This window comes from Mytilus edulis, chromosome 4 (genome assembly GCF_963676685.1).
Source record: "Mytilus edulis chromosome 4, xbMytEdul2.2, whole genome shotgun sequence".
NCBI lineage: Eukaryota > Metazoa > Mollusca > Bivalvia > Mytilida > Mytilidae > Mytilus > Mytilus edulis.
The window spans coordinates 30039843-30065298 of NC_092347.1; the positions used below are offsets into that span (position 1 = coordinate 30039843).

Consider the following 25456-nt stretch of genomic DNA (forward strand, 5'->3'; position numbering starts at 1 on the left):
ATACAAGTGGACGTGGTAGGGTAATTGTATGTTTGCTCAACAGTTTATGAGTCTTATGTAGATGAAACGCGCGTCTGGCGTACTAAATTATAATCCTGGTACCATTGATAACTAATTAACCATTTATCTGTGTATATTTGTTTTTATAAAACCGCAAAAATTGAAAAAAATTGGTCCTATATTGGTATGACGTTGTCGTTGTCATCGTCGTCGTCATCCAAAGACATTTGGTTTTCGCACTATAACTTTAGTATAAGTAAATAGAAATCTATGAAATTTCAATACAAGGTTTATGACCATAAAAGAAAGGTTGGGATTGATTTTGGGAGTTTTGGTCCCAACAGTTTAGGAATTAGGGGCCAAAAAGGGTCCAAAATTAAACTGTTTGCTTTCATAAAAAAATGAATTATTGGGGTTCTTTGATATGCCAAATCTTACAGTGAATTTAGATTCTTAATTTTTGGTCCTGTTTTCAAATTGGTTTACATCAAGGTCCAGAGGGTCCAAAATTAAACTTAGTTTGATTTTAACAAAAATTTTATTCTTGGGGTTCTTTGATATGCTGAATCTAAAAATGTACTAAGATTTAAAAGATTTAAGTATTATGGGCCCAGTTTTCAAGTTGGTCCAAATCGGGGTCCAAAATTAAATTTTGTTTGATTTCAACAAAATTGAATATATGGGGTTCTTCAATATGCTGAATCTAACCATGTATTTAGTTTTTTAAAATTTGGGACCGGTTATCCAATTGGTCCAAATTGAGGTCTTAAGGGTCTAAAATTGAAAATTATTTGATTTCATCAAAAAATTGAATTCTTGGGGTTCTATGATATGCTGAATATAACCATGCATTTAGATTTTGGATATTGGACCATAATAGGTAAATGTTAAATTAAACTTTTTTAAGTTTTTAAGTTTAAGTTCTTAGACCACACTCATTGTGTTATGTCAACTATTTAATCCCAAACCAAATTCAGAGCTATATCAAGCTTAAATGTTCTGTCCATACTTGCCCCAAATGTTCAGGGTTCAATCTCTGCGGTCGTATAAAGCTGCGCCCTGCGGAGTATCTGGTTATTACATGTGGTTATGAAATAAATTTTATTGCAATTTGAAATATTTGTGTTTGTCTCAGCTGGTAGTAATAGGCCAACTATATTTTACATGTCTTATTCCCAAGCCTCAAATTGCTAGAGATTACATTCTAGGAGGAAACTTAACATTACTGTTATGTCCACTGTTCTCCCAAAATTGACATAGGGATAACTATCTGGTTCATGTCAGCGTCACAAAGTTTCAGTTGCAGTTTTATCAGGAACTTCTAGGAGTAGTCTCTTTATATTTGGCATAAAGCTGTATCCTAATATAGAAAATATAGCACTTTTCTAGGTAAGAGGCACAATTCTATGAAATTCACAAAACTATTAAATTTTCGTCTTTTCTGGAAATAAATTACATGAATGTACAAGGCTTTCACATTTATGATTCATTATCAAATACAACATGTTTTAAAAATTTAAGACTCAATTGTGGCCACTTTGAATTTAGACAAAAAGCGTCTAAAAACTAGACTATTATAAAATGCTAAATTTGTGAAGAACTCATGGTGATATTACCTGATGAGTGTGCATAGTATTGTAAATAAAACAGCCCATTTTTAAGTTACTAAAGTTATTTTCTTTTGAATAGGTTAATATTTTAAACATATTGTAAAAATGCTCAGTTTAGGGTAAAAAAATGCAAAAAAGCGGTCTCCCCAGGTTTACTACTTTAGTATGTTTTCTAATTTAAACTTAGTTGAACTTGGTTTATTCAATTAATATAACCAGTTAACATTAGTTCAGTCATTATTTTTCTTATATTTTGACTATCACATACTTTTGAAAAGTTTCTATTGAAACAGATCAAAAAATCCAAAAATCGGCAAAATGGCCATCACGCCTATCTTTAATTATTATTTTATCGTAATAAGGTATCATTTGCCGAGCACCATGTTCTAGCATTTTGTAGATGAATATATAAGCTTCATGAAATATTACATTTTATTGAAAATAAAACATGATCTTACAAGATTCAAGCCTTTAAAAATATACAAATTTTGCTGAATCGGCACTTTTTCAAAACCATGCAATTTCAACCTGTCAGTAGGGGTATTGAGAAATCTCACAACTTTTTGAATTATCATAATTTCCTTTCATTTTAAGTTGTTTGTTAAGATATATGTTATCATTAAGCTAAATTTTTTCTATAAAACAAAACAAAAAATCAGGTCAAAATACCCTAAAATAGGCTTAAAATGGCCATTTGTCAGTACAGAAATGGACAATTTTCGAATGTTCGGCATACACAAATAATGGCTGAATATTTTTTCAAAATATTTTGCACAAATAGTTATTACATATAAGGTATCTCAAATACAAAATATCAGCCTGATTGGAATATTTTGGATTTGGACCATTTTGCATGGTTTTATCACAGACTGGCTCTTAACAGAGTAAATTGCCAAAAAAAGATCATCATGACAATTTTTATCTGCCTAAAACATTCTGGAAAAACCTGAAGACCCTGTAATGCAAGTTTTTATACGACCGCAAAAATTTTAATTTTTTGGTCGTATATTGCTATCACGTTGGCGTCGTCGTCGTCGTCTGAATACTTTTAGTTTTCGCACTCTAACTTAAGTAAAAGTGAATAGAAATCAATGAAATTTTAACACAAGGTTTATGACCACAAAAGGAAGGTTGGGATTGATTTTGGGAGTTTTGGTCCCAACATTTTAGGAATTAGGGGCCAAAAAGGGCTCAAATAAGCATTTTCTTGGTTTTTGCACTATAACTTTAGTTTAAGTGAATAGAAATCTATGAAATTTTGACACAAGGTTTATGACCACAAAAGGAAGGTTGGGATTGATTTTGGGAGTTTTGGTTCCAACAGTTTAGGAATTAAGGGCCAAAAAAGGGCCCAAATAAGCATTATTCTTGGTTTTCGCACAATAACTTTAGTATAAGTAAATAGAAATCAATGAAATTTTAACACAAGGTTTATGACCACAAAAGGAAGGTTGGGATTGATTTTTGGAGTTGAGGTCACAACAGTTTATGAATTAGGGGCCAAAAAGGGGCCCAAATAAGCATTATTTTTGGTTTTTGCACCATAACTTTAGTATAAGTAAATAGAAATCTATGAAATTTAAACACAAGGTTTATGACCATAAAAGGAAGGTTGGGTTTGATTTTGGGAGTTTTGGTCCTAACAGTTTAGGAATATGGGGCCCAAAGGGTCCAAAATTGAACTTTGTGTGATTTCATCATAAATTGAATAATTGGGGTTCTTTGATATGCTGAATCTAACTATGTATGTAGATTCTTAATTTTTGGTCCCGTTTTCAAATTGGTCTACATTAAGGTCCAAAGGGTCCAAAATTAAACTAAGTTTGATTTTAACAAAAATTGAATCCTTGGGGTTCTTTGATATGCTGAATTTTAAAATGTACTTAGATTTTTAATTATTGGCCTAGTTTTCAAGTTGGTCCAAATAGGGGTCCAAAATTAAACTTTGTTTGATTTCATCAAAAATTGAATAAATGGGTTCTTTGATATGCCAAATCTAACTGTGTATGTAGATTCTTAATTTTTGGTCCAGTTTTCAAATTGGTCTACATTAAGGTCCAAAGTGTCCAAAATTAAACTAAGTTTGATTTTAACAAAAATTAAATTCTTGGGCTTATTTGATATGCTTTATCTAAATATGTACTTTGATTTTTGATTATGGGCCCAGTTTTCAAGTTGGTCCAAATCAGGATTCCATATCAAGTATTGTGCAATAGCAAGAAATTGTCAATTGCACAGTATTGTACAATAGCAAGAAATATCTAATTGCACAATATTGTGCAATAGCAATTAATATTCAATTGGAGTTATCTTTCTTTGTATAGAATAGTAGTTGATAATATATGTTGGAAATTTGCCAGATATGACTATGATGTCATTTTCTATTTTTATTTGCCAATAACTTTATGTAAATAACTTCATTGGAAATTTGCCAATATAAAATGTTGCTGATGAACCTTTTTTCCTTATCTTATCTAAAATGTTTTTAGATAATGTATGTTGGACATTTGCCAGACATGACTATGATGTCATTTTCTATTTTTATTTGCCAATAACTTTATGTAAATAACTTCATTGGAAATTTGCCAATATAAAATGTTGCTGATGAAGTTTTTTTTATTGTTTTATACAATAAACAATGTATATTCACTTTTACTACCAACCAATCTTTACCATTCAGTGATAACAAGCACTTTATTTTACATTTTAATATTTTATGATGTATTTAAAAGAGTAGTTATTGTTGCAAACTCCATTAGAAATTTGAATTGATATAAGTTTTGGAAAAAGGGAAACGGGGATGTGAAAAAAAGGGGTGGTTTAAATTTTTCTCATTTCAGATTTCATAAATAAAAAGAAAATTTCTTCAAACATTTTTTTGAGAGGATTAATATTCAACAGCATAGTGAATTGCTCAAAGGCAAAAACAAACTTTTAAGTTCATTAGACCACATTCATTCTGTGTCAGAAACCTATGCTGTGTCAACTATTTAATTTTAGATTTAAAAAGTTTGAAGAAGAAATCTTTAATTGATTTGTAAAATCTTGACATCTGTTTTGTGTAAAAAAAACCATGTAATGTCAAAAATTTGATCACAATCCAAATTCAGAGCTGTATCACGCTTGAATGTTTTGTCCATACTTGCCCCAACTGTTCAGGGTTCGACCTCTGCGGTCGTATAAAGCTGCGCCCTGCGGAGCACCTGGTTAACAATTGTCACAATTTTTATACGCCTGTTTATGGGACTTATTACGGCTGTCTATCCGTCGTCAACATGTAATGCTTTAACCCATTTGAACCAAACTTAGGTGAATTGTTTACATCAGCTCTCTTGCAACTTTTATAAATTTAACAATTCACGCTTTCAAGTTATAGGGTTTTATTGATAAAAAAAGGGAGATTGTCCAGTTTCTTGACAATATTAAACTCAAAAATGATTTAAGCAGTTTTCGTGAAACTTTGGTGAATTGTTTATATCTATTGACATAAGCTTCCTTTCGACTTTCATTAATTTTGGACTTCACGATTTAGAGTTATTGGGTTTGATTGATTTAAAAAGAAAGGGATTTTCCAGTTTTGGACAATAACTCAAAAAGAGTTTTCATCAGATTTTTGAAGCTTTGGTGACTGTTTTGTACTTTTAAAAATAATCTTTTAACTTTTTATGCCCCCACTGTAGCGGAGGGGGCATTAAGTTTTACCCTTGGCTGTATGTCCGTCCGTCCGTCTGTACGTCGACAATATGTGGGACATTAACTCAAAAATGCTTTACATTTACATAAAACTTTAGTGAATTATTCAAAGAACTTTATATCTATTGCATGAGCTTCTTTTCAAATTTAATAAATTTAAGATTTTACGTTTCCAAGTTATGGGATTATATTCATTAAAAAAAGGGGGAATTTTCCAGTTTTCGGACAACAACTCGAAAATGCTTTCGGTAGTTCTCATGAACCTTTGATGAAATGTTTATATTTATTGACGCTCCCTTTCGATTTTTTATAGATTTTAAATTTTACATTTCCTAGTTATGGGATTTTATTCCTAACAAAGGGGGATTTCCCAGTTTACAGACAATACCTTTACAGTGCTTTGAGCAGTTTTCATTAAACTTTGGTGTCTGGTTTATATCTATTAAAATAATCCCCTTAGTTTTTCATAAATTTCTGACATTGAAAAGTTATTAAACTTTATTCTTAGAAAACGTGATGGGCGTATATCATGCGCTCGTGGCACAGCTGTTTATTGTGGGTTGGTCTATTTCTCATATATTATAAGCAATAGGGCCACAAAATTTGGTGAATGGAAAGATTTCCGGTGAACAAATTCGGCTGGCAAGTTTTTAAAATGTACCTCGACCTCATTTTCATGGTTCATTGGGCAAGTTTAAGTCTTTTTGTGACTTGGTCTATTTCTTAGATATTATCAGCAATTGATCAATTACATTTAGTGTCCCGAACAATTGTGTGTCGTACATGTCCGTCTGGTAGCGTTCAAATGGATAGACCTTATTTTCATGGTTCATTGTTCAATGATAAATGTTCGTAATGATACTTTAAGCAAACTATATGGTATCTATAATTATTGTTTGGTGTATATGTCTGTCTAGTAGACGTCATTTGTCCTATACCTCATTTTCATGGTTCTTTTGTCAATGTTTATATTTGTGGTTTGATCTGTTTTACAGATTTCATTAGAAACAGGACAGCTATATTTGGTGTATTGAATCATTGTTAGGTGTAAATGTCTGTCTGGCATGGTTCATCTGATCGTGACCTCATATGCATAGAACTTTGATAATGTGTAAGTTTCATATTACAAACCGTTTCAACTTGAAAATTTAATGATACGTCAAAATTTCCAAGTGAATTGTCAATACCTAATTCGTTTATCAAGCAGTTAATGTAATGAGTTTTACATACAAAAACGATGTTGTTTGGGGCTTTATCTGCGGGGACAACAAAATATGTGTCAAAGATAAAATAAGTGTTTTGCAGCAGTTGGGTCATTAAAGATTGAAGTAGCATGGGCATTGATAGAACCATTCAGTTTCTTAATTCTGATTAGTATCAACGACCTCACGGTCGTAATCCATTTGGAAAGAGTGTCTACGTCTTCCTTCTCGCGCTTAGCCCATTGCCTGGCATAATCCTTGACTGAATCCATCAACATTTTGAATTTGTATTTCCAATTGATGGATTTAGGCTCACGATATTTTGGATCTTTCGATAATGCATTTCGCAGGGAAGTGTTATTGACAATGTTGAGGTCACCGGTAATAACGTGGCCAGCCGGATTATTTGCGAATTGGGAACTAGAACAAGTGCAATCAGGAGGTTTAGACTTGAAGTCGTCAATATTGAGATCCTGCAAAACGTGTTTGTAATTGAAAATTTTAGTTGCAATAGGTTTGGTATAGGTATAAGAAATGATTGGTACAGACTGATCTTTGAAATAAGGAGGTATTTTCGATTGAACTAATTTATGATGAAGGATATTGCCAAAGATGACGCCATCGAGACCTTTGTTAACAAAGGAAAGATTAAGAAAAAATCTTTTCTCTTTTTCATCTTTTCCAATGCGGACTGGTTTGAAAAGTGTGTGACTTGCAATATCCGAAAAGCGAAATGATAGCTGTAAGTTTGTATTGGTTTGCATGAGGGTTTGTAACAGTGGTTTCCGAACATAAATTAAACAGAGAATGAAGTTTTGAAAGGGGTAATGCATAACGTTTCGTGCGAATGTGATGAATACCTTGCGGCTTTTGTATAAATGGCAGCAGATCATTAATAGAGACATCATGCAGAGTAGGTGATGAATAATGACGATGACCATGACTGCATCTACGTCGAGAAGAAGAGTTTAAAATATTCATCACATTCACCAAGCTACACGAAGGACTAGATAGAAAACCTATACCATCATTTTTTTCATTGCAACCATATGGTGTCGCAGTTCCCAATTGTCTAATCCAGTAGTCTTCTTTTTGAGTACGGAGAGGCGTTGCAAGATGAGGATTGTTAGTGCTGTGGTATATTTTTTTTCGATAATGCATACTGTCATAGAAACGATGGAATGATCGGGCTGATTTAAAAAAAATGCTGGTAAAGAATGTCGTTTGCATTGAGGTTAATGTCTGATCTATGAACGCTCATAAGTTTGTTTAGCCTTCCTTTCGTTTTATCGACGTATACCAATCCGCAAAGGTTACACTCTAATCCGTAGACGACATTTATCGACTTACAATTCAGATCACCGTAACTTCTGGTAAAATATGACTTCTTAGTAAAATTGCTAGTGAATTCAGCATATGTAATTAAAAATTTTTATTTAAAGTTTTGCAGCCTTTTGTCTCACATTTCGAAATGCGACAGTGTTGTTCCATCAAAATCCAAAATGTCTTTAAGGAAAACTGAACATGGCTGTATATATATATGTGTAATATTGCTATTGTCACTAGTATATGATGATCTGAATGAGTCATGTTTGAGATATTTGTCATGTCTGGTGATGAGGGGACACCTGTCGTATCAGACGACACCGTGTCCATTGTGACGTTTGTTTTTGACCTTTTCATACTGGGCGACGTCCGAGCCAGTATCCTGTTTGATCTTCGTAAATTCATGCAATTTTGCTACTGAGCGGATGATGACATCGGGGACATAATGTCCACCAGCAGAGACATCGACCCAGTGGTTATAAAAGAGGGACGAAAGATATCAGAGGGACAGTCAAACTCATAAATCGAAAATAAACTGACAACGCCATGGCTAAAAATGAAAAAGACAAACAGACAAACAATAGTACACATGACACAACATAGAACACTAAAGAATAAGCAAGACGACTCCCACCAAAAACTAGGGGTGATATCAGGTGCTCCGGAAGGGTAAGCAGATCCGGGTCCACATGTGGCACCCGTCGTGTTGCTCATGTTATAACAAATCCGGTAAATAGTCTTAATTCGGTAGGTCACATTAATGACTATAACTTGTGTGTTAGTGTATGGATCTTTCTGAAATTTTACCACAAGGTTCCATACCAAAAAAGGAAGGTTTTATTGATTTTGGGGGTTATGGCCAAAACTGTTTAGGAATGAGGGGCCAAAAAGGGACCAAAACAATACCTTTCTAATACTTTGTATAAATAAATTGCTTATTTCTTGACCAATTTCAAGGGGGTTCTATTCTTGAATTCTTGGGGTTCTTTAAATATGCTGAATCTAACCGTGTATGAAGTTTTTGGATTTTTTTTAATTGATCCACGTGAGGTTTAAATGGTCCAAAATAAAACTTTGTTTGGTTTCATAAACAAATGAATTCTTAGGTTTAATTTATATGCCGAATCTAAACATGTATTTAGATTTTTGATTATGGGCCCAGTTTTCAAGTTGGTCAAAATTGGGGTTAACTTTGTTTGATTTCAATAAAAAATGAATGTATGGGGTTCTTTGATATGCTAAATCTAAACATTTGTTTAGATTTTTTATTTTTTTGGCCCTGTTACCAAATTGGTCCACATACAGGTCAAAAGGGTTCAAAATTAAACTTTGTTTGATTTCATCAAAAATTGAAATCTTGGGATTCTGTTATATGCTGAACCAATCCATGCATGTATTTAGGTTTTGAATATTGGACCTTAAAAGGTAAAAAAAAATTAAGTTCACTAGACCACATTCATTCTGTGTCAGAAACCTATGCTGTGTCAAATATTTCATCACAATCCAAATACAGAGCTGTATCAAGCTTGAATGGTGTGTCCATATTGGCCCCAATTGTAGAGTTCGACCTCTGCGGTCGTATCAAGCTGCGCATTTTATTCTAGGTTGAAATCAACAAAAATATTTCGATATTAAAACAGCTTTTATTTAGTTCAGAATGTATATGTGACAGTGGCTTAAACAACTCCAAAGGAGTTTATAATGAATGTCTGCCGCTAGTCTGTTATCATTCACAAATATGATTGTGCTATAATCAAGGGCAATATAACATAAATATTAAGGCAAATGGGTCATATGTATCACTTCGTTAAAAAATCAGATAAGCTTGAAGGTTGCCTCACATGTAAAACCGGTAAGCTTTTCTTTTGCTGTCATGCTAATTTCCGTATTTCCGAAAATATATTCGACTTCTACAGAACGCTCCTCTTCTGAAGGACACGGGATATCAATCCCTGCCTTTCCAATCAAATGACAACCTTCTTCATCGACATAAGTGGGGTCTTTCTTGTGTGATGCATAAATCTTAATGGGCATGTGATCCTGATTTGGTCGCATAGTAATGTAACCTTGTCTAACTTTATGCCCAACTGGAACGGATTTGTCTTTTTCAATGATCATACCAAAAACATTTACGCAACGCTCTTCGCCATTTACACTTCTTTTCCGAGAAAGCGTGTGAAGTTCGTGATTGAAAGGCTGACTGAGATCTGTGCCATAAGAAAACCGCATAACACGAGACGCAATGTAATCTGGCTTGTGTCCAAAAAGAACCGCCCCTTTCATTACTGACAGACCCGATTCTTCTGGTATTATAATGCGTTTGTTTGAAAATTCTTTCTTCATGGCTGCTTGTATTAGTGGACACTCTGCAAATCCTCCAACTAAGAGAAGCAGTGGGACATCATGCGCAGTAGGCTTTCTTAGGATATCTTTTACTAAATTGATAATACTATTAATGGTCTTTTGAAATAAATTTTTCATTACATCTGCATCAACTCTAAGTTTGTCCCCTCGAAGTGTGATTTGGTTGGCGAATGGCGATGCCTCTATCATTGAACTAAGACTTTCGTTTTGATGTTTTTCGCACAGCGTATTAATGGTAGCACAAGGAATAGTTAAGTTAACTTTGCCTGATGTTGTGGACTCTATTTTTCGCTTGACTGTTTCAAATTCTCTAAGCAAATCTAAATAGGCGGATGGATCCTCTTGTTTCAGAAGATTAATCAGGGGTGCACCTAAAATCTTTACCATCATCTGAATGAAGGCATTATCAACAGAAGTTCCTCCGCAGTCCCCACCACTAGCATGGCAAAGCTCTTTGAGATGGCCTCCATCGAGTTTTTCGTGCACTGTTATATCGGCTGTGCCACCTGGAAATATAAAATGATATGAAGGACGTGACAAAATAATACGATTGCGTCAACTGACCATTACGAACACATATACTACATGGATATTATATATCAGAAGATGTTTGTCGTCAAAAGCTCAGTGTCTTTACTATAACTCTTTTAGTATTAGTATCTTTTTCAGTAGTATTCAATGCATAGTTCAAGTCTTACTAAAATACATAAATGTAAATAAAAATACTACAAATGAAATTTAAGTCCCAGTTAAATTAAATTCGATATTTCATATTTGAATAAGTCTTGTATTTTTGACTTCTAAGCTGTGACGAAAAAATATAATGAAACCAAACTACTATACCATACCTCCTAAATCAATAACCATATACTTTTGTCCTGTTTCTGTCATACTAAACCCTTCAGCGGCACCCTTCAATTTCTCTGTTGGTAAGTACTGACAGTGTATTGATGCTGCTTCAGGCTCAAGGGCAATAAAAAGTTTTTTGTCATCGATTCCTGCCTATAAAAACATAAGATGATGACTAAATGTATAGTTGTTAACCTTCCGTATTTAAAAGTGAAAATAAACTGCAGTAGGATGCGGCAAATACAGCTCTCAATATAAAAAAACCCGTAAGGGTCAGGCGCGGATCCAGAAGGGGGGGAGGGGTTCCTGGGGTTGGAACCCCCCTTTTTTGGACGATCAATGCATTTGAATTGGGACTTGTAATTGGAACCCCTCCTTTGTCTTGGGTTAGGAACCCTCCTTTTAAAAATGGCTGTATCCGCCCCTGAGGGTTCCGCGGACCCCAGTGTCTTGCCTACTTTATGAAGCTTATAAATATTTTAGGAACTTTAACTGCAGATTGTATGTAATGTTAACTGGAAGGAAAAATCTTCCATATATAAATAACATAGGGAAAAACAGGAAATATATTTTTACAAAATTTCATTCAAGATACTAGCATTTTATCATAAATAAAGGCAACAGTAGTATACCGCTGTTCAAAACTCATAAATCCATGGACAAAAAACAAAATCGGGATAACAAACTAAAACCGAGGGAAACGCATTAAATATAAGAGGAGAACAACGACATAACACTAAAATGTAACACATATAGACAAAATCCCACGAGAATAACAAATATAACATATATATATAACATCAAAACCAAATACATGAATTTGGGATAGACAAGTACCGTGACACGTCTTATCGCAATGTGAATTTACACTCAAAAATAAGAGAAAACAAACGACACAACGTTATAATGTAATACACACAGAAACGAACTATAATATAACAATGACCATATTCCTGACTTGGTACAGGGCATTTTTAAAGGAAAAAATGGTGGGTTGAACCTGGTTTTGTGGCATGCCAAACCTCGCACTTTTATGGCCATGTGAAATATAACATCAAAATGACAACACAGGACTACAATATGAATAAATTGGAGAACACAATTGACAAAGAATCACACGAACAACAGCCAACAAAAGGCAACAAGTTCAAAATTTTAATACGCCAGAAGTGTATTTTGTCCACACAAGACCTATGTGTGACGCACAGATACAAAAGTTTGAAAGCTGAAACGAGTACAAAGTTGAACAGCATCGAGGACCAAAAGATCAAAAAGGTTGTGCCAAAAACGGCAAGGGTTTTCTGTTAAGTTACCAGAAAATCCCTATAATTTAGAGTAATTTATACTTTTGCAAACAGTAAATTTAATAAAATGAATATTCAAAAGATGTACATGATAAAGCTGAAGTATTAACTAATTACAGGAAACAACTGAAATACATTTACATAACCAGACATTTGAAACACAAAAGTAGACACATCCGAATACGTTTAAACCTCTACGCCAAGTGACGTCCTATTTGAAACTGAAAAATGACGAAAAAATGACGTCATAAACAAGCTTCTGTCCAACTTTGGTAGAAATCCAGAATAGTTTAAGAAAGTTATTAAAACTTTAAAAACTTAAACCACAGAGTAAACGAAATGTTAACTGGCAGGAAAACTAAGTTCATTTATAAGTAAAATAGGCAAAAAAGGATTATTTTTTTTCAAAATTTGCATCTAGATACCATCTTTTGATCATAAACAAGTTTCTGTCCATGTTGAGTAGAAATCCAGGATAGTTAAGGAAAGTTTTTAAATTTCAGAAACTTTAACCGCAGAGTGAATGTAAATGTTATCTGGCGGAAAATTAAGTGTGTTTATAAGTAAAATACGGATAAACAGGATTTTCTTTTACCAAATTTATTTCGTGTCACTATATTATGATCATAAACAAGCTTCTGTCTAAGTTTGGTAGAAATCCAGGATAGTTTAAGAAAGTCCTTCAAATTTCAAAAACTTTAACCACAAAGTGAATGTAATGTCAACTGGCAGAAAACTACGTCCATTTATAAGTAATTTAAAATACGACCGGATTTTTTTATAACAAAATTAATTTCTAGGTACTGTCTTATGATCATAAACAAACTACTGTCAAAGTTTGTTAGTAATCCAGGATAGTTTAATAAAGTTATTAAAATTTCAAAAACTTTACAGTCGACGACGGAATATAGGATCGCTATGTCTCGCTTTTTCGACAAAAGTCGAAGGATCGACAAAAAATGTGGAATAAATGCAAATGAAACAACTCCCCACTCAATTGAAAAGAATTTGAACATTTATAGGTCACCGTACGAACTACACTTATGACTAAAACCCATGCAGAATGATAGCTTATTGTACATGCAACATTTTTTTATTATTCATGGTTCCGTTTGATCAAAGTGTTTATATTGATTTATCATGTCTTAAACTAGTTTAATAAATTTGAAAACTACCTTATGTGGATTTAGACATGAGATAAATCAATAAACGTTCTAAAAAAAACCAACACATAGTGCAAAAACTGCGCTTTTATTTAAGATTATCTTAACCATGAACATGGAAGAAGATGTGGTTTTCAGACGCTTTAGTTAATTTCTCATCAGTTTTCACAACAAATATGAAAGCGCTTTTTTCAAATAAGGGCAACAGTAGGCAACTCCCTCAGGCAAAGTTGACTTTAGATGAATTTGGCTATCAAATTTAGGTATTTTTGTCATATAGCTCACCAACGGTTTCGGTACTTTATCATACATCCTCGGATTTCAATGTTTGGCTTTGAGCATTCCTGATGAAGGTCAATCCAGAAAACCGCTTCGGACGCATTGAAATTATTAAACGTGTTGTTTTCAATTTTTTATAGAATACTGGTGTTCAAAAGTCATGAACCGATTAAGAAGAAACAAACCCGGGTTACACACCATTTGCACACCGAATCCGAGGGAAACACATCAACTACAAGATAAAAACAAATGAACAACAGGAACACCGAAGTGCAACAACACAAACACCAAATACATAGACACGAATTATTTGATATAACTGACATATACCTAAATTGGTACAGGACATTTTCATAAAAAAAATGTTTGTTGAACTTGGTTCAATGGCTAGCCAAACCTCCCGCTTTATGACAATTAAAAAAAAACCCGAACAAACACATAACATCATAGTCGACAAAATGACATTGTGTATTCAAAGTTACAACAATATTTCCTGTTAGATGAATCAATCCAATTAATTTGAAAATTTATAGCTAGGAATTTAGTTTTTTTTAAAGTCATTGTTGTGAATACTTTTTATTGGCCCGCCAAAAAGGGATCGATACTTTATAGTCGTACCCTTAGCCTTCGTTTAATCATTCTTTCATTCATTCATTCCACAACGAACATTTATACTTTTTTTTTCTAAAAGCCTTCACACATTAAGCTCATTTTTAGTATGTGAGTCTACTATGATGAGTTACACTTCGACTGCACGCTTGGTTCCGCTCATGTGATTTTGCTGACATTATGGGAAAACCCGTTATACAGACTTTATTTAAACGCCTTCAAGTATTTAGTTGAATTTATAGTATGCGAATCTAATATCATGAGTTACAGATCGAGGTTAGATTTGCTTTTGCTCCACTGATTTTTGCCGAAATTACGGGCTTTTTGACATTGAAATTATCTTGAAAATAAGTTATACGGACTCTCATTCCCAAAATTTCACTCCTTACAATTGTTTCAAGTTTTTTTTGCCAGTGGTGCCCCAATACGTATCGTTCTGACACGTCTAGTTTCACGCGCTCGTACGGATGATTTCAAATCACAGCAGCATTTTAAACTCAAAGCAGAAATCCTGTATCAAGGAAATTATGATACGCAAGCGCTGAATTTCGTATTCACTTGGAAATATTAACTTATTTTTTGTATAAATATACCACAGTCATAAAAAATATCCCATACGTGAACATTTAATTGATGGTACAAAAACAAACTGTAATTTAGCAATGAGATATATTTAAGTTACCTTTTCTGCACCCTTTCTCATGAACTGTTTAGCGCTGTCAGGCCAAATAGCTGGAACTGTGAGGATCCACTTAATTTCATGAGGTTTGACACCAGTCCCCTCAGTATCCAATAATTTCAACAAATGGTCCTTCAGTGCTTTGATAGATTGGCCGAACACATCTATTGCCATTAAACTTTTTCCAGTCACGTCTTCAAGTCTCATCTCTTCACTTAAATCCTGATATATTTCAAAAACATAATTTGCATATGACCAAATAGTTATAAAAGGTACCAGGATTATAATTTAATACGCCAGACGCGCGTTTCGTCTACATACGACTCATCAGTGACGCTCATATCAAACCAGTTAAAAAGCCAAACAAATACAAAGTTGAAGAGCATTGAGGACCCAACATTACAAAAAGTTGTGCCAAACACAACACACTATTATAACGTTTAAAAATACATTTATATAATGCAGGTTCACGTTGTAGCATGTTAATGTATGAATTACTATTCTAACAGCATTGGAGTATTTGCCTTGTGCAATATTCATACATAATTTGAGGCATTTTTTTTAATTATTAGCATCGCTTTGCATGAAGTAAACACAGACATTTTAAAGGGGTACTTGCTACGTCATATATAAAAAAAAATCCAAATTATGATTTGTTTTGTTCAATCATTAATGGAACTGAAAAAGTGAAATAATAATTGATCGTTTTTAGCAGCCAGTATGGTTCATTTTTTTTTAATTAAGCAATGAAACATTGATAATGAAATATCCACTTGCAAGTGAATAATCCGACCTCATTTAATCCATATTCATGTCAACTTCAATATAACCCTTTAGCTAGAAATTGATAACGCATGCATTGTGCGTATTTGGTTATTTAAAGGAAAAGAATTTCAACATTGAAAGTGAAACAGAGGTAAATCATTTGAGTGACTGATCCTATCTAAAAAAAAAATCCTTCTGATACAGGTAAAACGATGATTAACATATCTTTTTTACAGCGGATGACCGTGAGGGTATTCCGGTGTATTGCTATCGCCTAGAATTCAAATACGTAATATTCGTTTTGGGTTTTTAACCTATCTATAAACATGATGAATACGTAGACATCATCAAATGTAAACTAAAATTCCTTATCACTTGTTATAAATTCATTTCTTCAATGAATACTCATCAAATACTTTTTAAAGAAGATAAATTAATAATATTAAAATGTTTTGTTATATGTATATAAATATAACTAAAAAAATCATTTATATCAATAAACACGCATGCGGAAGAATATCTCAAGAACGTTTGCAATCTCAAGAACCGATAACTCTGCATATATGATTAAACATGTTTTGCGGGAAAATACGAATGCCTACTCAAATCCATTATATTAGAAAAATCGAATTATTATAGAAGAGTGACGTGTCCACAATGCACTTGTACTGCATTATTATCAATATAGTAGAATATATTGATATACAAATGCATGAAAATTATATATAAATGTAACTGTAATGTACAAGTATTAATATCATGCTCTTCAACTTTGTACTTGTTTGGATTTATAAATATTTTGATATGAGCGTCACTGATGAGTCTAATGTAGACGAAACGCGCGTCTGGCGTACTAAATAATAGTCCTGGTACCTTTGATAACTAATTTTTTATAACAATAAACCAGAGTATACTGATTTGTATCATTACAATATAATATTCATTACGGTGAGGATGAATTCCCTGTCATTAATTTATCATTCACGCACAAACTAGTCCTAGACAAGTGAAATTATCAGACATAGAAAAGTATAATTGCACGAAATTTCTTTCTATTTATATCTATATTTATGTTTGCATCGCTATATGACCATCGGAAGTGTTCGGATATCAACAAGATGGCATCAAGACTAAACTAAACACGAAACGAAGCAACATATTATCGCGCCCATTGCCCTGTAAAGTGCTTATTTTAAGCTTTTTTTTAAATTTGGATAATTGTTTCACATGGTTGAAAATCAAATATAAGAATTTGAGTCAAATCGGTTTTACATGAATTTGACAGCTAAAATGTCCCTTTAACTCATTGTATAATAAATCTAGTATCCATTGAACTTTTATCGGTGAGTTATATGTTACAATATAATTAAAATTCTATTTCTTGTAAGGTTATTTTTTTTATACCTTAGCCTGATATAATCTCATTTTAAATCTTGTGAAGTAATAGTGATCGTGATGTTTCTCGTCTAGTACAAGTTCTGCATAATCGTTCTCAGCTTCAAATCCGAAGGAAACAAGTTCCTTTTTCTCGTTTAGGAGTAGACATGTTGGTGTTTTAAGGGAAAGTAGTTGTCTCCCTCCAGCATTCCAAGCTTGATTAGCATGTATCTTCAGTGGATCAAGTTTAAAGTTGGCTATTGTTGAAAAGGCATATCCAGAATATGTCGTACCAAAGTCTATAGCTGCTACTAGTAGATGGTCAGACATGGTAACTGTTGATAAATAAGTAACACTCATTATTCATGACTTTCTAATTCCAAATTGAAAATATAGAATATTAACATTTGGATGAATTGAAAATGAAGAAATATAGTCAACGTAAGCGGTTCTAACTTTAAGCCTTGATTAAAAAGGGAAGAAATCAAATTATTTAGAAAAAGCTCAAAGAACATACAATGTAATATATTGTAACCAACTGATATGAAATCATGCCACCCTGCACTCCAATATCGACTGTACTTTTGGTTGATTAATACAAATACGCCATGAAAGTAAGACATGGTATTGTCGAAATTAATAGACACTGTGGCAAACAGAACGAATACAAGCTTTTAAAGACATCCATAATATAAAAGAATAATGCCAATTAAGAATATCAAAGCTTCCTTTGTTTCCAAAATCAAGGTCAACTGAGATCTACAGTGCAAATCGTTTTATGGTATTCACCAACAATATTTACGTGAAAAGTCAATACAGCAAACACTATTCCAACTACGAATGGACATAACATCAAACCTTTAGGAAAGTACGACTTTAGTTGAATTCGAAGGATGAAAAAAGTTTTATGAACCTTTATGTTTAACACATACAATATACACGCATACCAAATACAAATGTAATAAAGTAAATGAGAAACGAAATATAATCAATACTATAACAGAATTTTTCATATATATATAGAACAGGTATTTGTTGAACAAGGAAGTTTCACCAAAGACGAATTCTGAGAAACATTATATTGATCATTTAAATAGACAATAAACTTATTAATAATCCTTAACACATAACAACATTTAACAATTCATTGAATATTGAAGAATTCAAAATGTAAAATCGATATACCGCTTAGTCCATTTTAATAAATATCCTTACGAAATTGACACGAGAGTTCAGTGAAAGAAAAGTTATAATATTAAATCTTTCATACCTTAAAATATTAATTGTAGCCATCTTCTCATTTAACAGCGGTATACTTCTGTTGCCTTTACTTTTAAGATGATACAAATGTGAATGAATGTACATCCAGATAATAATAAATTAGATGCAATCTGAAGAAAATAGAATATTTTTACATGCATACCTTTATTCCTGTCAGTGTTCAATAAAATGGGTTCTTGTCTTGTCTTGTCAGCCAAACTCCACAGATATCATGCGCAGTAGAATACAAAATGTATCTACTTTCGGTTCGGATTCCTTTGCGAACTGAGTGTCAAAAAATAGTCAAATCCAACTTAAGCGTATTAAAAAGTACTATTGGAGAAATCAATATGAGTTGTTATTTATCAAAATTATTAAAGTAATTAATAACTTAGGTATATTTTTTTTTAAATCTGCAGAAAAACTATTAGTTTTTTTTAGTGTATATCATTCATATATTGTGTAACCATGGTAACTCAATATATCCCACGTTATAAATTATAGCAAATGTTTTAAAAGTAAAATCACAAAAATACGGAACTCCGAGGAAAATTCAAAACGGAAAGATCCTAATCCCACTAATTTAATAACATTTTATCAAATTATATTGCTATTATAAAGTCTGACATTTATGAAAATTGAGATAAAATAAGAATGCATACAGTTAGAATGTACTTCATGTTTTTGTCTAAGCCTGAAATCTGTGGTTTTTGTAGTCCAAATAATTATGACGTCTTGAAAGGCTATTATAATTTTTTTCTTTGATGCCTTACTTCGACGTAAGGCGTCAACGAAAAAAATTATAATAGCCTTTCAAGACGTCATAATTATTTGGACTATGGTTTTTGTTGGTTGCCTTGTGCCATATTTGTTATTTGTTCATTGTTTTGAATTACAAAGTCGTTTTGTTCATCAATAAAGGCAACAGTAATATATCGCTGTTCAAAAGGTCATAAATCGGCAGAAAGAAAACAAATCCGGGTAACAAACTTAAACCGAGAGAGATACATGAGCTTTTAGAGGAACACAACGGAACAACAGAAACCACTGAGATGCAACAAAAAAACAAATGTCAATATACATAGAAATCAAGATTTACGTTTTATCTTGGAGAAAAATCTTGATTGAATGGGCGACGGATTGTAAAAATAGTTTGTCAGGAGATTTTTTTTCAAATCATATGATTTTCAAAAATTCAAACTGTGTTAAAAGAAGTGTTTAGTATGAATCAAAATGGTTCAGCATTACAAAAAGAATAGCGATTGATTCAAATGTCAAATGTTGGTGTAATATATCAATATAAAACTGGTAGGCAAAGGGAAGTTAAGACTCCTTCAAATTTTTGTATCAGTCTTTTCGAAATTCTATGAGTTTAGAGATGCAGATGGTTTAATTCGCATTAAAAAAATGCGAAAACATAAATTAGCAACAACAAAAAATAACTCCAAGGATAAATCAAAACGGAATATCCCTCAAAATCATGCCAAAATCAAACTCATACACACCAAACAAATTGAAATGGACTGTTATATATTCCTGACATGGTACAGGTATTTCCTTATGCAGAACATGATGTAAGAAAAATCCTAGGCTGTTGCACGTTAAAAGACAATTGAATTATGCTCTTGACATGGTATGGTATCCTTTGATAATGGTATAGTAATCCTCATCATCGTATCATATGGTATCCTTATTTATTGAATAGTAACCCTCATAATGGTAATAATTCTCCTACAACATGGTATGATATCCTTCATCATGTTAATCATGGTCTGCCATTCCCAATCATGATATTAATACTCTTACATGGTATGGTATATATAAAATCATGGTGTAGCATTCCTCATCATGGTACTAATACTATAACATGGTATGGTATATCTAACATTATGATTTTGCATTCCTTATCATGGTATTTATATCCTCTGACATGGTATGGTATCCTTCATCATGACTTGGCAATCCGCATCATGGTATTAATACTATGACATTGTATGGCATATCTAGCATCATGGGTTGGCATTACTTATCATGTAAATAATGCCTAGTCATGGTATGGTATATCTAACATGATAATGGTTTGGCATTCCTCATCATGGAATTAATGCTATGACATTGTATGGTATCCTTTATCATGGTTCGGCATTCCGCATCATTGGATTAATGCCCTGACGTGGTATGGTTTATCTAACATCAAGGTGGTATTAACTCTCCTACATGGTATGGTATATCTAACATCAAGGTGGTATTAACTCTCCTACATGGTATGGTATATCTGACATCATGGCTTTGCATTCCAGATCATGGAATGAATGCCCTGACATGGTACGGTATATATAACAACATGGTTTTGCATTCCTCATCACGGTTTTATTTACCTGACATTGTATGGTATCCTTCATTATGGTTTGGCATTCCTTATCATGGTATTGATGCTGTGACATGGTATGGTATCCTTTATCATGGTTCGGCATTCCGCATCATGGGATTAATACCCTGACGTGGTATGGTATATCTAACAATATGGATTTGCATTCCAGATCATTTTTTAGACGACAAAATAATTGTATTTTTGTTCCATCAGTCTTATTTAAAATCAAATGCCTAAAAAGTAATACATGATTCGCTTGTGGACTTCGTAATAGTGTATCGTTACAGTTATCTGTTTAGCTATTACATTTTTAAAGATTATTTACACCGTCCGTCGTTGACCAATTGATGATAACATAAATCAAGCTTGTCTCTTTAAAAATAACAAAAAATGGATAAAGACAGCTTTGCGTAGGGGGATAATTCATGTGATATAATTTTGGTAAGTTTACAGAAATAGAAGGTCCATAATGCATTAATCGAGTAAAAATGGAACAATTTCAGAAAACTTTAATGATTGGTTTAAGAGGTGTTGGAAATACCTGATGGGTACCCCCATATAATGCAATGTTAAGTCCGTATCTTATATAAAGTAACTCCATAAAAAAGATTTTTACTAAAATTCGAAATAGACGGTGCACAATACAGTCATTATCATTTATGATAAGGAAACCGAATAAGATTAGTTAATAGTTATATTAGTGACGGATTAAAAAAAGGGGGATCCAACAGTTTGAAACCCTTTTTTTAAATATCAATGCATTTGTATGGGAACATATATATTTGGAATCCCCTTTTCTCCTGGATTGGACCCCTCTCCATTTAAAAATGGCCGGAACCCCCAATGTATATTAAGTGGTTTATGAGGAGATGCGCTTACAAAACCGGCGAAACATATTGTACCGGTCCAACGGACGAACGGAAAGACGGATTTCTTTATCACTGTAACCCCCGCTTGACAAAGTGGTGTACAATTGAGTGTCAAAGAGACAGCTCTACATCTTAAACAAAGTGAAGGATCAATTATAGGCTACAGTACGGCCTCGAATGTGTGTAAATACATGCATTTTTATATAACAACTATATCTGTGTGTTTGTATAATTTTTAGAATAATGGAGGACATTTCTGAAACTTATATACTAGTATACATCAAACCTTCCTCTTATTTTAGCAACATTTAAACATCCTTATACTTAATGTTGTAAGTCGATCGCGAGTACACCCTATCAAGCTAAAACATGTTTCATAAGTTTTCAGGATGTGAATGTATTGAAATATATTTGTGTTATTTAGAAAAATGCACCCTTCTAATGTATCGTAAATAACTTTGAAATCACCACTAGAATACAGTGACATAAAGACTGATTATACAGTTTTAAAATATACAAGCGAGACTGATCGTACAGTGAGAAATTCAAACAAGTGTAATTTTCTTATTTCTGGCTTTAAAGATCTGGTTGAAACTTTTACCACAACTTGAAATATACTTCATTTAGTTAATTAAGTCAGGTTTTTACGTTAATTTGTACACTAAGAGGGTAAACAGATTGTTTTTAGGTTCGCCGACTGATTTTTCTTAGTGATGCACTTGAAAATCTCTTGATTAAGGCAAAGATACGAATAATGAATGTGCGGAATTTAATTCTAAACCATTTGAGAATATCGATGTCGGCTGAATAAATCATTAAGCAATGTACAGATGATCAACTTACCGTTTAATTCAGTATACCCATCAAATTTAAAATGTGATCCAAAAAGTTCTCGCTTCGAAAATCGCGACTTCCGGATAGCGTACAGAATAGTATCTACACTGTAATTACTATTATAGTGTGTTGGATTTTTGGACAGTTTAATAAAATTCACATTGATTAGAGGTTCGTATTATATTGGCGGAACTGTATAGACTAAAGTAATGTAAAATGAAGGTGATACGAGGTTTTAAGATGCATGCAGACGTATCGGGTATAAGTTTTATCTGTACAGCTGGTTACATATACATGACTGATATATAAGCGTTAACTCTTCACTGGAATGATTGTAAGATTTGGAGTTGAATGTTGTTAATGAAAACATATGACATAAATTAATTTTCTACTGCCAATTCAAGTCTCTCCTTACTATCCCTAAAACATAAAGTTTTGGTATTACAGTTTACCTTAATGAACCTTCTCTTTATTAGAAAAACAAACAAAATATGGTAAGAATTGCTTGTACAGTGTGTTACCAAGCAAGAGAAAACAATCCGAGAATGAATGCTGTTTTAAGTACTAGTAACTGTTTGATAAGGACGTCCCAGTTTACAGTCCGAATTATCGTGAGACCCAAACTTCTATCACGATTACATCAATAAGACATATCAATAATCACGTGAAAATGTCTACTTTAGCTTGCACTATGGTAAAAAAAAATTGTTTGATTTTAGACTGTCTTCAGTTAATCATTTGGATGTGTGCATCCATAAAATGACGACAACTATTTTGCAAACTATTTTAACAAGAAACTTTACAAAATGTAAACTTGAAGTGGATGGACGGACGGACGGACGGACGGACTACCAGATCAGGAAAACAGAATTCCCCTTACAACCGTATGCAGGACATTAATGAAAAGTCTGGTCATAAATGACAGAATATGGTCAATTCTGCTAGTAACTGATATACAGACGACAGTACGTAGCAGCTTTGAAAGTTTCAAGTTTGGATTGTAATATTTTTCTCTCTCATTTTTACACCAAACAAGAATTTAACAATGTGAAATTCCTGGTCCTAAAGCTTAGACACATTTGAGCCTCCCATGTAACTGGAAATTTGTTCTAGGCAACAAATGAACGAAGATACCAAATATTTATTGTAGAGTCATAAAGAATCTATTTTAAGTTGATCTAACATTTGCCTACATCAAAGTCATCAGCTACATCAGTAGATTAGCAATATTAGTGGCTTCAATTTACCAATTAATACCCTTTGTCTAACCAGAATTCAGCTAGCCCCAGATAGTTTTGCTTAAATCAGTCATTCCGTCCTTCCGCAACGAACATTTACATGGACTCTTTTTCTAAACTTTTTTAAATGTTGACCTGATTCTTAGTATGTGAGACTACGATGAGAAATTACAGATGGACTCGCTCTACTAATTTTTTCCGAATGTATTGGCTTCTAACTTTTAACATTTCAGGAAAATAGCAGTTATACAGACTTTTTCTGAATGCATTCACATATTGAGCTTATTTTTAGTATGTGAGTTTTTTATGATGTGTTACAGACCAATTTAACGTTTTGTTCCGCTCCACTGATCTTTGTCCGTCATTCCGTAATTCCGTCATTCCGTTATTCCGCAACAAACCATTATACTGAGTTTTTTTTCTAAACGCCTTAAGATATTGGGCTGATTTTTGATATATGAGTTAACCATGATGAGTTACAGTTCTAGTTAAAGTTTCGTTCCTCTCCGCTAATTTTTGCCGAAATTACGGGCTTTGGACTTTGATAAATTGTTGAAAATCACAGTTATACGGAATTATTTTCCAAACGCTTTCAGATATTGGTTTGATTTTTATGTCAATAAATACGTTACCATCATAAATTCTGAGTACATCCATCTGCGCAAGTCTGACAGGCGGAAAACCCCAAATAAAAATATCATCCAATGAGAAGAGGGATGACCAAGCAGTGCCCGTATAACCATGTCTTTATATCATCCATTTAATTTCCGCCTGCGCATCGAGACACACGTGTTACAACTTACAGAAAACTTTAAGTTTTTGTTTTTTCAATAGTGAATATTGTAGGTATCCCCATACCATTGTTTATTTGACATTTTTTTTTGTTACAATATTGTTGTTTATAAGTATTTAACTTCATACTTCTTTAATTATGGAGTTTAATGCTCAGTCCTTACGAGGCCATTACAGGTAATGATGTTTTTTTAGACGGTTCGTTACCCTTTCCTGTGACCGTAACAACGGTAGGGCAGGGAATCCCTCCTAATAGTAGTCAACTAACCGACGTTTTTACTTCGGTGACTTCTAAGACCGGTCAACAGACCCTGAATGCAGGTTCTGTCGGTTATCATGGAGGTGTCCCTACCATTACCACTGTTACGCACACTTTTTCTAGACCAGTTGACACCACAGGGTCCATTTCATCTTACCCTGGTACCTATGGGTTTAAACTTACCTGGTTCTAGAGCACCAGCGTCCTATTGTGGCTTCACTTTACCTGCTTCGGCTAGTAATGCCATGTCGTGGTGTAGACCTCCTTGGTCTCAGGGTTATCCTTATTCAGGCTTTCCTGGTCAGGGGTTTCATGGTCAAGGGTTTCCAGGTCAAGGTTTTCCTAATCAGGTTTTTCATAGTCAGGTTCCTAGTCAGCCCTTTCCAGGTTTCTGGCCTTATTGTGGACCAACACCAGTTATTGTTCCTCAGAGTACTACACCTAATCTGTCAGCTCCTGCTCCTCCTTTAGCAGTGTCTAGTAGTTGTAGTAGTGTATCTGTACCTACTGCTCTGCCTATCTCTTCTGTTAGGCATCAGTTTAATCAGGTAGCTGACTCTGGCCCCTCCTTACATGGGTTCAAGAGTATTTTGGACGAGTTTCGTCAGTCTAT

At 33.3% G+C, this 25456-nt stretch overlaps 1 protein-coding gene across 2 annotated transcripts; it reads right to left on the reverse strand.

Annotated features, from left to right (window-relative positions):
* Window positions 1-9454: 9454 nt before the first annotated feature.
* Window positions 9455-18827, reverse strand: LOC139519380 (heat shock 70 kDa protein 12B-like). Of its 2 annotated transcripts, none has more exons than XM_071311393.1 (5): window positions 18644-18827; window positions 17248-17555; window positions 15082-15300; window positions 11044-11197; window positions 9455-10701 (listed from the first exon to the last, which is right to left on the reverse strand). In XM_071311393.1, exons 2-5 carry the CDS (start codon window positions 17548-17550, stop codon window positions 9647-9649), a joined length of 1731 nt encoding a protein of 576 aa, XP_071167494.1. In that variant the 5' UTR covers window positions 17551-17555; window positions 18644-18827; the 3' UTR covers window positions 9455-9646. The 2 variants fall into 2 exon arrangements, with proteins under 2 accessions (XP_071167494.1, XP_071167495.1); XM_071311394.1 differs by lacking the exon at window positions 18644-18827 and adding an exon at window positions 18491-18638.
* Window positions 18828-25456: the final 6629 nt, after the last annotated feature.

What these genes read in the sequence shown, in the direction of transcription:
- LOC139519380 (XM_071311393.1), bottom strand. Translation starts at nt 17,550, where the DNA reads ATGTCTGACCATCTACTAGTAGCAGCTATAGACTTTGGTACGACATAT. An exon ending in TGAGAAAGGGTGCAGAAAAG is followed by an intron (nt 11,198 to 15,081) that starts GTAACTTAAATA and finishes ATGTTTTTATAG; the next exon opens with GCAGGAATCGATGACAAAAA. An exon ending in TATGGTTATTGATTTAGGAG is followed by an intron (nt 10,702 to 11,043) that starts GTATGGTATAGT and finishes TTATATTTCCAG; the next exon opens with GTGGCACAGCCGATATAACA.